This window comes from Salvelinus alpinus, chromosome 11, assembly GCF_045679555.1.
Source record: "Salvelinus alpinus chromosome 11, SLU_Salpinus.1, whole genome shotgun sequence".
Classification (NCBI taxonomy): domain Eukaryota; kingdom Metazoa; phylum Chordata; class Actinopteri; order Salmoniformes; family Salmonidae; genus Salvelinus; species Salvelinus alpinus.
This window is the reverse complement of record NC_092096.1, coordinates 20,936,759-20,953,207: the sequence shown is the minus strand read 5'-3', so window position 1 is coordinate 20,953,207 and position 16,449 is coordinate 20,936,759. Positions and strand designations below refer to the sequence as shown.

Genomic DNA, 16,449 nt, shown 5'->3' with positions numbered 1-16,449 from the left:
CCATGTTCCATTCTGGGAGTGGAAAGTCACTGTCAGCCACCACAAGTGCTTTGGATGCTGAAGCTCGTCGTAACAACTTCCAGGCAAAGTCGTGGCGTCGCCATCGGCCACTTAAGATAAGAGGAAGTGATTACAGCAAACAAGCCAGCTTTTTTCAAGGCTATTGATTTCCATGTCTTTGTAGAATCCTATTGGAGAAAAGATGCATAGTGCCTTTCACTTTAAGCACCATCTGACTCTGTTTGAGATCAGGTCAGTGCAGCTCTTGCGGTGAAACGACAATTACACGTTTGATGTTAGAGTAGCTGTTGATCTTTGAAATGGCTTGTTCACAAAGTAACCACTCTGATTGATTCGATGTAAATACATCCAGGTTTTTAATGTGTAAAAGCAATGGGATGCAAACCAGCTTGTCCTGAATCAGGACTTAACGAGGGGTGTGGCCAATTACCACCTACAACACTAATCACCTGTCCTGAATCAGGACTTAACGAGGGGTGTGGCCAATTACCACCTACAACACTAAGCACCTGTCCTGAATCAGGACTTAACGAGCGGTGTGGCCAATTACCACCTACAACACTAAGCACCTGTCCTGAATCAGGACTTAACGAGCGGTGTGGCCAATTACCACCTACAACACTAAGCACCTGTCCTGAATCAGGACTTAACGAGCGGTGTGGCCAATTACCACCTACAACACTAAGCACCTGTCCTGAATCAGGACTTAACGAGCGGTGTGGCCAATTACCACCTACAACACTAAGCACCTGTCCTGAATCAGGACTTAACGAGGGGTGTGGCCAATTACCACCTACAACACTAAGCACCTGTCCTGAATCAGGACTTAACGAGCGGTGTGGCCAATTACCACCTACAACATTCTCAACATAGACACAATGAATCAACTGTTGATGATAGTATGCTTTTAATATCGTAGAAAATATGTAATGAAAATAGCATCTAGGCCCATTGAAGCCAACAATCAATACCACCATCAATTAAAACAATGAGGAAGTGAATAAATGTTTCTAGTGAAGATCTGCATCTTCACACATGATGATTCAATCACTCACCCTGTGCACGGTCATCATTGAGACTGCCTCCTAATAATAGAGTTTGGGGACATATTAAATGGCAAAATGATAAATGACATATGGCCAATGAGAAATTGGCTATGGTGAAATGGGATCCATGCCAGACACAGGCCACAGGCAATTTATAGTTTCCATTTATTTCATGGAATTGAGATGTTCAGACACTTATATTCCAAAAAGATGGAGGAGCTGAGAATTCCCATTTAACTGTCAAGGATTCCATTTGTACAGTTCAAACTTTTGCTCCAAATGAAATAGTTCGCTTAACTCTACATAGAGTACAGTAAGAAAACGTGCCCTTTCCAGCTCCGTCTTCTTAACAGGCTCACCCTGTTACATTTACATTTTACATTTAAGTCATTTAGCAGACGCTCTTATCCAGAGCGACTTACAAATTGGTGCATTCACCTTATGACATCCAGTGGAACGGCCACTTTACAATAGTGCATCTAAATCTTTTAAGGGGGGGGGAGTGAGAAGGATTACTGTTGGCATTGCAAAAGGAAATTATTTTATTATTGTATAACTAACTGTGAACTTGATATTTAAATTCTTGATGTTATCCAATGCTGATATGAATAGCTTTCAATCCCCTTGAAAAGCACGAAAGAGGTTGTAAAAATCAATAAGCAGGGAGAACGCACCCGTGCATGTCCACACTGTTATATCTTTCAGAGGAACACCCACACATCTCTCCCAACACCCATTGTGGGCCTTTCATACAACTCATTATTTTCTCCTTTTGAGCCTGTCTTTGCGTTTCAGCTTTGTCTTGGATGAGTTATAGATGTCAGGGGAGAAGTAATGTTCACTCGACTAAAATGGAATAAGCAAACTATCTTAGCAATGAGAACTTCACTTTCTAAGGGATTGGAAGTCATCTCTGATCTGTCATCTCTGATCTGTCATCTCTGGTCTGTCATCTCTGGTCTGTCATCTCTGATCTGTCATCTCTGGTCTGTCATCTCTGATCTGTCATCTCTGATCTGTCATCTCTGATCTGTCATCTCTGGTCTGTCATCTCTGATCTGTCATCTCTGATCTGTCATCTCTGGTCTGTCATCTCTGGTCTGTCATCTCTGATCTGTCATCTCTGATCTGTCATCTCTGGTCTGTCATCTCTGATCTGTCATCTCTGATCTGTCATCTCTGATCTGTCATCTCTGGTCTGTCATCTCTGATCTGTCATCTCTGGTCTGTCATCTCTGATCTGTCATCTCTGGTCTGTCATCTCTGATCTGTCATCTCTGATCTGTCATCTCTGGTCTGTCATCTCTGATCTGTCATCTCTGATCTGTCATCTCTGGTCTGTCATCTCTGATCTGTCATCTCTGATCTGTCATCTCTGATCTGTCATCTCTGATCTGTCATCTCTGGTCTGTCATCTCTGATCTGTCATCTCTGATCTGTCATCTCTGGTCTGTCATCTCTGGTCTGTCATCTCTGATCTGTCATCTCTGGTCTGTCATCTCTGATCTGTCATCTCTGATCTGTCATCTCTGGTCTGTCATCTCTGGTATATCATCTCTGATCTGTCATCTCTGGTATATCATCTCCCATATGTGGTAGAGGACAGTTGCTCAGTCATATATGATTGAATTGAGACTACAATACCTCAGGGTTTATTGTTTTATGTCCTTGAGCAGGTTAAATCCTCTCCTCTCTCCCCTCTTAGACAGTCGATGAGGTTCCCACACGTTGTTGGTTCATTTGTCGTATTTCTTTAGTTCCCTGTATGTATGACTGTAGCTATGCTGGATCAAATTGGCTGCATTTTCCTCTGAGACTCAATTTCTAGCTTTAGTGAGGTGATCAGATTCCAAATGTTAATTCATGCTAGAGATACATACACACAGATTGTCATGGCAACCATCCACTGTGTGTGTGTGTGTGTGTGTGTGTGTGTGTGTGTGTGTGTGTGTGTGTGTGTGTGTGTGTGTGTGTGTGTGTGTGTGTGTGTGTGTGTGTGTGTGTGTGTGTGTGTGTGTGTGTGTGTGTGTGTGTGTGTGTGTGTGTGTGTGTGTGTGTGTGTGTGTGTGTGTGTGTGTGTGTGTGTGTGTGTGTGCATGAGCCTGAGACGGAGAGAGGACTAATACATTATTATTGAGGGGGATGTATTAGGTGTGATAAGAGAAAATGGAATTGGACATGACTGAAACATATTTCTGGAGATCCCCAATCTCTGGAGCTGTGGTAATTAAACAGCGTGTGCAGAAATGATCACTGGTTGAACCATATGGCCTTTGTTTAGGGGTTCTGGGTACATCACCTGCATAATAACCAGACCAGTGTTCAGATACTATTTGAAATCATTTCAAATACTTTATCTGGGCTTGATTCCGCTTGCCTGACGCAATGGAACTGATAGAATAGTTTCAAAACTGAAAAACCCACCCACCCACAACACTACAGCCAGGCTCAGACAAACAATCAAAGTATTGGAAATATTTTAAATAGTATTTGAACCCAGGCCTGATAAGAAAGTCAAAATCATCCAATGATGTAATGCTAACATGTTCCATACATAACATATACAGTCCTGATCCATACATCCCATATACAGTCCTGATCCATGCATCCCATTTTCAGTCCTGATCCATACATCCCATATACAGTCCCGATCCATACATCCCATATACAGTCCAGATCCATACATCCCATATACAGTCCCGATCCATACATCCCATATACAGTCCTGATCCATACATCACATATACAGTCCTGATCCATACATCACATATATAGTCCTGATCCATACATCACATATACAGTCCTGATCCATACATCACATATACAGTCCTGATCCATACATCACATATATAGTCCTGATCCATACATCACATATATAGTCATGTTTTGACCATGCTGGTCATCTATGAATGTTTGAATATCTTGAAGAGTGATGTGGCCTTAATGGCCATGTACTCTTATAATCTCTACTAGGTTCCTGCCTTTCTAGGGAGTTTTTCCTTGCCACCGTGCTTCTACATCTGCATTGCTTGCTGTTTGGGGTTTTAGCCTGGGTTTCTGCATAAGCACTTTGTGACATCTTCTGATGTAAAAAGGGCTTCATAAATACATTTTATTTGTTGAGAAATTATCCCAGGAAACACAATACCCAGAAGTTAATAGCCTAATGAAGATTTAAAGAGGGCCACCGCCACTCAATGTACTAATGAGAGAGGATGAGTGATCAACAACAGTGATAGATGGGAGGAGGTGATTGGAAATTGAGCGAATCCTCACCCACGACAGAGATTGCTTGTTTCCGGCATATCTCCTGGCTCTTTGGGGACTGGATAGGTTTCATTTACATTTACATTTAAGTCATTTAGCAGACGCTCTTATCCAGAGCGACTTACAAATTGGTGCATTCACCTTATGATATCCAGTGGATATCATACATCCCATATACAGTCCTGATCCATACATCCTATATACAGTCCTGATCCATACATCACATATACAGTCCTGATCCATACATCGTATATACAGTCCTGATCCATACATCCACCTGATCCATACATCCCATATACAGTCCTGATCCATACATCGTACATACATTGTATATACGCTGCCTTCATTAAGGCAGTGATAGGCAGCCAGATGCAGGTACATGATGCAGGTACATGCGTGATAGGCAGCCAGATGCAGGTACAATTAGGCAGCCAGATGCAGGTACATGCGTGATAGGCAGCCAGATGCAGGTACAATTCATAGTGCACCTCCGGGTGAAGTTTCCCCTAGGTACAGATCTAGGATCACCTTCCCCTCCACTAATCATTAAGTTAACCATTAGTCCGGGAAATGCAAAACTGACTCAAGATCAGTGTCTAGGGGCAACTTCACCCTACACAGAGTGCATTACCTGCAGGTTGGAAAGGGCTCCGGGCAGCCGAGCGGAAATGGAGGAAAACTCGCCTCCCTGCGGACCTGGCATCCTTTCACTCCCTCCTCTCTACATTCTCCTCTTCTGTCTCTGCTGCTAAAGCCAATTTCTACCACTCTAAATTCCAAGCATCTGCCTCTAACCCTAGGAAGCTCTTTGCCACCTTCTCCTCCCTCCTGAATCCTCCTCCCCCTCCTCCCCCCTCCTCCCTCTCTGCTGATGACTTCGTCAACCATTTTGAAAAGAAGGTCGACGACATCCGATCCTCGTTTGCTAAGTCAAACGACACCGCTGGTTCTGCTCACACTGCCCTACCCTGTGCTTTGACCTCTTTCTCCCCTCTCTCTCCAGATGAAATCTCGCGTCTTGTGACGGCCGGCCGCCCAACAACCTGCCCGCTTGACCCTATCCCCTCCTCTCTTCTCCAGACCATTTCCGGAGACCTTCTCCCTTACCTCACCTCGCTCATCAACTCATCCTTGACCGCTGGCTACGTCCCTTCCGTCTTCAAGAGAGCGAGAGTTGCACCCCTTCTGAAAAAACCTACACTCGATCCCTCCGATGTCAACAACTACAGACCAGTATCCCTTCTTTCTTTTCTCTCCAAAACTCTTGAACGTGCCGTCCTTGGCCAGCTCTCCTGCTATCTCTCTCAGAATGACCTTCTTGATCCAAATCAGTCAGGTTTCAAGACTAGTCATTCAACTGAGACTGCTCTTCTCTGTGTCACGGAGGCGCTCCGCACTGCTAAAGCTAACTCTCTCTCCTCTGCTCTCATCCTTCTAGACCTATCGGCTGCCTTTGATACTGTGAACCATCAGATCCTCCTCTCCACCCTCTCCGAGCTGGGCATCTCCGGCGCGGCCCACGCTTGGATTGCGTCCTACCTGACAGGTCGCTCCTACCAGGTGGCGTGGCGAGAATCTGTCTCCGCACCACGTGCTCTCACCACTGGTGTCCCCCAGGGCTCTGTTCTAGGCCCTCTCCTATTCTCGCTATACACCAAGTCACTTGGCTCTGTCATATCCTCACATGGTCTCTCCTATCATTGCTATGCAGACGACACACAATTAATCTTCTCCTTTCCCCCCTCTGATAACCAGGTGGTGAATCGCATCTCTGCATGTCTGGCAGACATATCAGTGTGGATGACGGATCACCACCTCAAGCTGAACCTCGGCAAGACGGAGCTGCTCTTCCTCCCGGGGAAGGACTGCCCGTTCCATGATCTCGCCATCACGGTTGACAACTCCATTGTGTCCTCCTCCCAGAGTGCTAAGAACCTTGGCGTGATCCTGGACAACACCCTGTCGTTCTCAACTAACATCAAGGCGGTGACCCGTTCCTGTAGGTTCATGCTCTACAACATTCGCAGAGTACGACCCTGCCTCACGCAGGAAGCGGCGCAGGTCCTAATCCAGGCACTTGTCATCTCCCGTCTGGATTACTGCAACTCGCTGTTGGCTGGGCTCCCTGCCTGTGCCATTAAACCCCTACAACTCATCCAGAACGCCGCAGCCCGTCTGGTGTTCAACTTTCCCAAGTTCTCTCACGTCACCCCGCTCCTCCGCTCTCTCCACTGGCTTCCAGTTGAAGCTCGCATCCGCTACAAGACCATGGTGCTTGCCTACGGAGCTGTGAGGGGAACGGCACCTCCGTACCTTCAGGCTCTGATCAGGCCCTACACCCAAACAAGGGCACTGCGTTCATCCACCTCTGGCCTGCTCGCCTCCCTACCTCTGAGGAAGTACAGTTCCCGCTCAGCCCAGTCAAAACTGTTCGCTGCTCTGGCACCCCAATGGTGGAACAAACTCCCTCACGACGCCAGGTCAGCGGAGTCAATCACCACCTTCCGGAGACACCTGAAACCCCACCTCTTTAAGGAATACCTAGGATAGGATAAAGTAATCCTTCTAACCCCCCCCCCCCCCCTTAAAAGAGTTAGATGCACTATTGTAAAGTGGTTGTTCCACTGGATATCATAAGGTGAATGCACCAATTTGTAAGTCGCTCTGGATAAGAGCGTCTGCTAAATGACTTAAATGTAATGTAAATGTAATGTAAATGTTTCTCTTTTCCACGGTGCAGAGATGCACGTTTCTGAGTTTACCTGAAGGGTTACTGGAAGGGTGAAGGAGAGGATTGTTGCTATTTGTGGAGGGATGACAAAATGGAATGAAAGATTGATATGGTGGGAAGATGGATGGCTTCTGTCTTTATCACTCATCTCTGACCCCCCCCCCCCCCTCTCTCTCTCTCTCTCTTTCTCTCTCTCTCTCTCTCTCTCTCTTTCTCTCTCTCTCTCTCTCTCTCTCTCTCTCTCTCTCTCTCTCTCTCTCTCTCTCTCTCTCTCTCTCTCTCTCTCTCTCTCTCTCTCTCTCTCTCTCTCTCTCTCTCTCTCTCTCTGTCTCTCTCTCTCTGGTAGTTGGGATGACAGCAGTTCGGTCAGCAGCGGTCTCAGTGACACTGTAGATAACATCAGCACAGACGATCTGAACACGCCCACCTACCCCGCCGTCACATCGTCACCACGCAAGAACAAGGCAGCCCAGGTACAGTACACCGTGGAGTGTAAATGAAGGAAGTAGGCTTGTCCGAACCAGAACGACCCATAGAGCCTATATCCTGTTTATTCTCTTATAAATGAACAATAATAGAGCATATCCATGCTTCCAGACATTGAACTAACTGTGAGTAATGATACTGAAGCATCACTGTCTTTGCACTTGCTTCAATTAAAACAGGGACATGTCTGTCATACTTTTTGAGTATGTGTAACAATGAGGTATATCACTGTAGTCTGGAAATGAAGCTATTTACTTTGTTTTAATTGGCTTTCAAGAGAGAAAGCCAAGGAATTGTACAGCGGAACCCACTCCTTGTGCAGTGTTCAGGGAGCATGGTAAAAATAGCCAAGTATGTGTGCCTTGTGGAAACCTCAACAGATTGATCTCTTAAGAGACTGTTGGTGTGGTTAGTGAGGGAGGGTTCACCATCTGTCAGGTGGCTTACTCATACTGTATTGTGTGTGTGTGTGTGTGTGTGTGTGTGTGTGTGTGTGTGTGTGTGTGTGTGTGTGTGTGTGTGTGTGTGTGTGTGTGTGTGTGTGTGTGTGTGTGTGTGTGTGTGTGTGTGTGTGTGTGTGTGTGTGTGTGTGTGTGTGTGTGTGTGGTTTTGTTTTGTTTTACTATCCTTGTGGGGACCAGAAGTCTTCATAAGGATAGTAAAACAAGTAAAAAGCCTGTTTTAGTGTTAGGGGTTAAGTTTAGGGTTATAATTAGGGGTTAGGGAAAATAGGATTTTGAATTGGAATAAATGTTTTGGTCACCACAAGGATAGTAAAATAAAGGTGTGTGGGTTACTGACTGTCCCAGGCGGACACACACCAGCATGTGGAGCAGGAGGTCAGCAGCAGCTGGGCCGGAGCTGAAGATCTGAAGAAGGTGGACGAGGAGCTGGATGTCAACATGGAGCCCGGCTCAAAGTGGAAATCTTCCTCCTCCTCTGCCTCCTCGCCAGCGGGGCAGTGCGGCGAGGATCCCGGGCAGAAGACGGGCCTACCCATGTCCCAGACTGGCTCCTGGAGGAGGGGTATGACTGCCCAGGTGGCCATCACGCCCCCCCGGACCAAAGGCACCAGCGCCACCCTCAAAACCCCTGGTAGGACCCGCCCTCCTTCTTCGACCTACTTCAGACCTTGCTTATTTCTTTCTACCATGGCCCTGTTGGAAAACTGTAGAAATAACTTCCTCCTTCCTTGTTGTCTTGAGGTGAGCACAGATCTACAGTATAAGTGATTGTATCGGTGTATCCAAGGTTACCGCCGTATTACGTTCACCAACTCAGATCTGTGAGTACTTCAAGGAAGGTAGGAAGGATGTATTTCTGACCTATTTGGACAGGGCCCATGTCTAACTGAGGATGGATGGTGGTGTATATTATTCTCTGACTGGTCATTCATTCAATCAAACTGCCTGTCTGGTTGATATTAGAACCAGGAAATGTCCATCCTAGCTTAATTTATAAGTGAATTTCATTTGTTGATGTGTTCCAGTTTGACATTGATTAGATAACAGGGTCAAAGATTTCGGCCAATCAGATTATTCATTAGGAAACCAGTGTCGTCGCCCTTTGAGGCCCTCGGTAATGTTTGTCGTTTCTCCGTTCTACTTTATCTTTTTCTCAATCGTGTTTTGGTTTGCTCAGCAAGTCTTCTCATGTTTGGATTAGTATAGCTTTCTATTTTAGCTGAGCTTTGTGAAAAGAGTTGTAAAATATTAGCGAAGTGTAAAGTCATTTGGCACACCTGCCCTGTAGCCCTACAGATGATGATGAAGATGAGTCCCGTTATTTACCAATAAGCTGCGAGGTCCGTCTCCCTTCTGCTCGATCCTAGCTAAATTATTCAGTACCCCAGCAGTTTGCAGAGGGGAAGGTGTTTGCCAGCTTGTTAATGACTGGCCTTTGTATCGACAGGTAAAACTGATGACGCCAAGGCCTCAGAGAAATGCAAGGCCCCCTCCAAGACCGCTGGCATCCAGCGCTCGCCCTCCGACGCCGGCAAGAGCAGTGGCGACGAGGGCAAGAAACCCCCCTCGGGCATCGCCCGCCCCCCCACCACTGGGTCGTTCGGGTATAAAAAGATGGCCAGCCCCCCCTCTGGTGCCCTCATCACGTCCAGCGGTGCCACCCTGGCCAGTGGCTCCGCCACCCTGGGGAAGGTGCCCAAGTCTTCGGCTATCGGCAAGGGGACAGGGATCAGCGGAGGCCGTAAGACCAGCCTGGATGGCTCCCAGCCCCAGGACGATGGGGTGCTGATGGGCTGCGGAGGCTCCAAGGTGTCCCTCCAGTACCGCTCTCTGCCCCGGCCGGCCAAGTCCTCCAGCGGGGGGGTGGTGGGGCGCAGCGGCCACCGCTCCAGTTCCAGCAGCATCGATTCCAATGTCAGCTGCAAGTCGGCCGGAGGAACGGGGACCAAGCGAAGGGACGCTGGGAAGGTGGGCTCGGGGCGCTCGAGCCCCATCCCCATCACCATCAACCAGACGGACAAGGAGAAAGTGGCCGTGTCGGACCAGGACCCAGCAGGTTTATCCACCTCCCCCAAGTCCAGCCCCACCTCCACGGGCCAGTCTGGCCTCAGGCAACCAGGGTCCAAGTACCCGGACATCGCCTCACCTACCTTCCGCAGGTCAGTCAACGCTGCTCACTTGGTTTCCCCTGCACTCATATAAGAGCTTGGTAGCCTAGCCAAGCAGCTGCCATTTTTCATCTCTATTATAAAGGTGGAGCGAGCTTGTTGTTCCCTAGGCACGCTCACCGACTGCGTGCTCGAGGCCCCCACAGATTAATGAAGTGTTGTTTGTGAGGTGAGGTACAATGTTGTTTCTCAGCTCCAAGATGCTACTGATAGATAGAGGTGTTCATTGGTGCTGTCAGAATTACAGGTAGAAGTTCACTTCTTCTCTGAAGCGGCGCAGAATTAGCATTCCAAAGTCTCATATATATTTTAGGTAATAAGGTAATAAGACACTAAATCATATCCCAGCACAGAAACATTGGTCTGAGTTTGTTCGTTGGGCTTGAGAGTCGGGGAGGCAAAGGTTGCCCCCTGCTGTTCGGTAGATGTCATCACAGAAACTGATGGCATTTCTCTCAAGATGAACGGTAGATGATTTGCCATTCAGGTCAGGCTAAACTGATTAACTGACAGTGAGAAAGCTATTCTGTTCGCGAACCCCTGTCTCATTAGTTAGATGCGCTCACAAGGCGTGTCCGGACACGGCCACGCCGTCCGACCTGTCGAGGCGCAGAGTGCATTTTTGATTTGTGCGTATACCCCTAAGAAAAAGGCACCTATTAATTGGGAGCCTGTTTGATGGCAGCCCCACGTCAGACACGACAGGAAGGACCTGTGAACAACAAATGTGTTGCTGAGTGACCAGATTGGCTTATTACATGCATGGAATGGAAATGGGGCAATGCTATGACCACAGCTGTCTGAACCACAGCTGTCTGAACCACAGCTGTCTGAATCACAGCTGTCTGAATTAAAATCACTGGGAGCTCCGTGGTCTCAACTGTCACCCTATTCCCATAGGGCTCTGGTCTAAAGTAGTGTACTAAGTAGTGAAATATATAGGGAATAGGGTGCCATTTGGGATGCACACATACTCTAACAGAGGCAGTAGGGAAGGTGTACTTCTTCATAGTGTCTATGAAGAAGAATATGGTAGGCTTATGAGATAGTTGCTAAAGGTGATGAAGATAGGGGAGGGGCAGTGTTGAGCGGAATTCAAACTTTTCCCAAGCTCTTATTTCCTTGGTGTAATCAAATAAATGTAATACTGTTCTATATCAAACAACCTAGTTCTGAACCTAGAGACTGAGTTTGTTCAGTCTATGAGGGGATCATGATTGCCATAAATAGTCTGTGAGTGAATGGAACCATCTCTTTCTCTCTCTCCCAGGTTGTTTGGCACCAAAGCCAGCAGCAAGGCCAGTACCCCAGGCACACCCGACTCAGGCAAGTGCCCCTCTGCGTTGGGCAGCCCTCATGGCACATTGGCGCGCCAGGCCAGCCTGGACTCTCCCTCCTCGGGCACGGGGAGCCTGGGCAGCGCGGGCGGGCAGAGCGGGGCTAGCAGCCCACTTTATGGCAAGGCCCCTGACCTGGGCACTGATTCGCCTGCCTCCAGCCCGGCGTCAGGCCTCTCGCTGCCCTCCAACGCCCGCCCCTGGCCCACCAACCTCAGCAGCTCTTCGGCATGCTCTGGCAGTAAGGACACACTGAGCTGCCAGAGCATGACCAGTCTGCACACCAGCTCCGAGTCCATTGACCTGCTGCTGGGGCACCACCACGGCCCCAAAGTCACCCGCACGGCCAGCGTCAAGTCCACGCTTTCTGAGGGGTGAGTCCCAATGTGGAACAACGTAACTCCATTAGGTGCCTGTGGGTAGTTTGTTTCAGACCAGCGGGTGTAACATGTACATCAGTGGTGGCTGATGGGAAAAGATATTGTAATGGTTGGAATGAAGGGAACGATATCAAACACAACAAACACAGGGAAGCTACGTGTTTCACTCCGTTCCGTCTATTCCATTCCAGCCATTACAATGAGCCCGTCCTCCTATATCTTATCACACCAGCCATCTCTGACAAACAGCCATCAATGTACAGACACTTTGAAAATGGACTTGTAGACTGTATGTATGGAATACAACGTCATGCTCATCTTGTCCTTTCAGTATAGCTCAATGTTGTCATAGCGGTTTGTAATATTTCCTTCATTCACAGATTGTTGTCTAAATTGAGAGTATCAAACTAACCCAAATGTTCGGTTTAATGTGTGCTTTCCATATGTCTGTTTCTTGGGTAACGTTGCCCATTGTAGTGGGCTAAAGCATTCTCACTTTAGACAGTATGTGTGTTCTATCAATCAATAGATGTGAATTGAATCCATGGCATCGTGATCTTTTAGATGTAGGATCTTAATTTGACCAGTTTCTCACAGCAGGAAAATAATCCTCCAGCAAAGTGGAAAGTACAGACTTTAGAAGTCTTTTTAAACCTCAAATACAGTACACTACAAGATTGCATTTCCTGCTGTGCAACAACAGGGTGATCAAATTAAGATCCTACACCTGTAGGTAATTCTAATGTTTTTTGTTCTCTGTGTCTTAACAGCATGCCTCTTGACAGAAACACACTCCCCAAAAAGGGACTGAGGTAACTCATCACTCATGCGTTGTCCTTTTGGTGTTTCCTTGTTTTGTCTTTTCATTCATTCTCACAAGTTATTCATACATGTCTTTCTAACTGACAAAATCACATGTTGTGTCTAATGTCATGTTGGTGTAGGAAAGCGGTGTTACATAATGACGTTAGCATTTTGCTTGACATTTGTCTCAGGAGATTTAGCCGATGAGGGTTTGGCACATTGAAAATTGAATATATTAATGGGAGTGACAATTTAGTTTCACCTCATAAAAGGCTTCAATTGCTGTACAAATCCTGTTGAAGAATTCTCTTCTAGACGTAGACTATTAGTAACTGGTGTTCCTCTGGACACTCCACAGTTCCTCACAGATTACAGGTGCCTGAAGTCAATGATCCCATGTAGTCTAGTGGATTCTGAATAGCTATACTTGTTTTCCTCCTCGTTGACTGTAGGGCAAGGCAGGGCATCCATTTTAAATCAAGTTTCCACTACTCCTGTCCTATCTAATGGCTGAAATCGTGTCCAGACCCTCAACACTAGAAAGTGTGGCACCCTATTGGCACCCTATTCCCTATATATAGTGCCCTACTTTCTATCTGGGTCCATAGGGCTCTGCTCAAAAGAAGTGCACTATGGAATATGGTTCCATTTGGGATTCAGCCCCTATCATACCACCATGCAACAAATGGCTTTTTTTTACCCAATTACTGTCTGCAAAAAGCACTGCAACAAATGGCTTTTTCTACCCAATTACTCTGTCTGCAAAAAGCACTGCAACAAATGGCTGTTTTCTACCCAATTACTCTGTCTGCAAAAAGCACTGCAACAAATGGCTTTTTCTACCCAATTACTGTCTGCAAAAAGCACTGCAACAAATGGCTTTTTTTTACCCAATTACTGTCTGCAAAAAGCACTGCAACAAATGGCTTTTTCTACCCAATTACTCTGTCTGCAAAAAGCACTGCAACAAATGGCTTTTTCTACCCAATTACTGTCTGCAAAAAGCACTGCAACAAATGGCTTTTTCTACCCAATTACTGTCTGCAAAAAGCACTGCAACAAATGGCTTTTTCTACCCAATTACTCTGTCTGCAAAAAGCACTGCAACAAATGGCTTTTTTCTACCCAATTACTGTCTGCAAAAAGCACTGCAACAAATGGCTTTTTCTACCCAATTACTGTCTGCAAAAAGCACTGCAACAAATCCAGGCTCCTACACAGGGTTTGATATTTGTCTTTATTAGACTGCAGTAGAGAGTGAATCTCTACCTTGAGTAGGAGTTCTGCAACCTTTTAGAATTCACTGCATGTAATGCTAAGGGGATGTTTGACAACACAGAAAGAACACGTATTTCCTTTTAACTGTACTTTCACAGCAGGCGTGGAGGCATTTTCCCTTGAGACATTTATTTCTATTCATCTCAGACGCCTCAGCAGTTTAGGACTGGGTTGTATTGCTTGTCCCTGACTTTTCTTCTAGCCCAGAGGGATTCAAAGCAACAAATTGCCTTTTTTCAAGCCAGATAATAGCTAAATGATTATGATATTCATGTGTCCAATGCTCAGTTTTAAATGCACATTAAGCAGACTTCAAAATATACTCTGATTGAGGCGTTCTCTCCTCTGAACTCCAAGTGGAATTCAAAATCAATGGACAATTCTGTGCAAAATAGACAATTTGATTTGAAGTTGAACATGCAGACATGTGCACATGATTTATCATTCAATACCTTTTACTGTCATTAGATGTCAATCAGTGTACCTTTCTTCGTCTGAAAGAATTCAGAGTGGGGTATTAGTATGACAGACAGTCTGTTATGAGCTTCAGTGTTGAAAGGATGAGCTTGAACTCAATTATCTTCCTTTAAGGATTAAACATGGCTGCCTATCAACCATTTAGATAACTCTTCCCCCCGCTAGCAACCGCTAGAGATGAGGAGAGTAAAGACTGTCAGTGTCTTTGACCATGTGTAAACCGAGTGTCTTTGATCATGTGTGTGTGTGTGCATGCATGCACATAGGTGGGATGGGTGGCCGTGCCTGTGTGTGGGTGGATACATGTGTGTGTGTCTGTGTCCACAGTGCTTGACTTGGGCCGGAACACACCAGAACTCTTCCACCTCCCTCCAACGTTATACTGCTTGAGGTCCAGCACCTCTTTTAGAATATTGACTTAATTATATTGTGGCGTTTCGGCACGTATATATTAACAGAGTACCGGCACTTATATATTAACAGAGTACCGGCACTTATATATAAACAGAGTGCCGCCACCTATTTTAGTCAAAGTCAAGCACTGTGTGTACGTACATAACTATGCATGAGTTAGTGAATATATTTGTCACCACACTTCAGTCATGTGATATGTAGATGATGCAGTTGCATGGTTCAATAGACGTCATGTTGAATCAGTGGTGCCACTAGTTGATGTGTACCACATCCTCTCTAGGTACCCTCCCTCGTCCAGACAGACGTCCCATGAGGAGGGGAAGGAGTGGCTGCGTTCTCACTCCACTGGAGGGTTACAGGACACGGGGAGTCAGTCCCCTCTCTCCCCCCCTGGAGTTGCATGCACAAGCACCGGAAAATACCACTACTCCAACCTGCGTAAGCCCTACTTCAAATACCACTACCCCAACCTGCGTAAGCCCTACTTCAAATACCACTACTCCAACCTGCGTAAGCCCTACTTCAAATACCACTACCCCAACCTGCGTAAGCACTACTCCAAATACCACTACTCCAACCTGCGTAAGCCCTACTTCAAATACCACTACTCCAACCTGCGTAAGCATTACTCCAAATATCACTACTCCAACCTGCGTAAACCCTACTTCAAATACCACTACTCCAACCTGCGTAAGCAATACTCCAAATACCACCTTCCAAATACCACTACTCCAACCTGCGTAAGCCCTACTTCAAATACCACTACTCCAACCTGCGTAAGCACTACTCTAAATACCCCTACTCCAACCTGCGTAAGCACTCTTCCAAATACCACTACTCCAAATACCACTACTCCAAATACCCCTACTCCAACCTGCATAAGCACTATTCCAAATACCACTACTCCAACCTGCGTAAGCACTATTCCAAATACCACTACTCCAACCTGCTTAAGCACTACTCCAAATACCATTACTCCAAATACCACTACTCCAACCTGTGTAAGCCCTACTTCAAATACCACTACTCCAACCTGCGTAAGCACTACTCCAAATGCCACTACTCCAACCTGCGTAAGCCCTACTCCAAATACCACTACTCCAACCTGCGTAAACCCTACTCCAAATACCACTACTCCAACCTGCGTAAGCCCTACTCCAAATACCACTCCTCCAAATACCACTACTCCAACCTGCGTAAGCACTACTCCAAATACCACTCCTCCAAATACCACTACTCCAAATACCACTACTCCAACCTGCGTAAGCCCTACTCCAAATACCACTACTCCAAATACCACTACTCCAACCTGTTTGTGCGTGTGTGTGTGTGTTTTCTCCCCCAGTGAGCCCCACCAACCTGTCACCCTACAACCTGCCAGGACCCAGCAGTATGAGTCGCTCCAACAGCATCCCTGCCCAGGACTCTTTTGACCTGTATGGAGAAGCCCACCTGGGGGGCAGCGCCACCTCTCTGGAGGACAGACCCCGGGGCATGAGCCGCTCTGGCTCCTTCAGGGACAGCACCGATGAAGGTAGGCCCAGACTGTGGTCCTGTGTGGTTCAGTTGGTAGAGC

At 46.6% G+C, this 16,449-nt stretch overlaps 1 protein-coding gene across 1 annotated transcript in view; it reads left to right on the top strand.

Annotated features, from left to right (window-relative positions):
- Positions 1-202: 202 nt before the first annotated feature.
- Positions 203-16,449, top strand: part of LOC139533278 (neuron navigator 3-like) — a 53,992-nt gene continuing 37,745 nt past the window's right edge. The window contains exons 1-8 of the mRNA XM_071331347.1: positions 203-252; positions 7,412-7,538; positions 8,361-8,646; positions 9,463-10,174; positions 11,454-11,894; positions 12,671-12,712; positions 15,154-15,311; positions 16,219-16,407. Of these exons, the coding sequence (XP_071187448.1) occupies positions 203-252; positions 7,412-7,538; positions 8,361-8,646; positions 9,463-10,174; positions 11,454-11,894; positions 12,671-12,712; positions 15,154-15,311; positions 16,219-16,407 (2,005 nt within the window). The remainder of the gene's footprint in view (positions 253-7,411; positions 7,539-8,360; positions 8,647-9,462; positions 10,175-11,453; positions 11,895-12,670; positions 12,713-15,153; positions 15,312-16,218; positions 16,408-16,449) is intronic.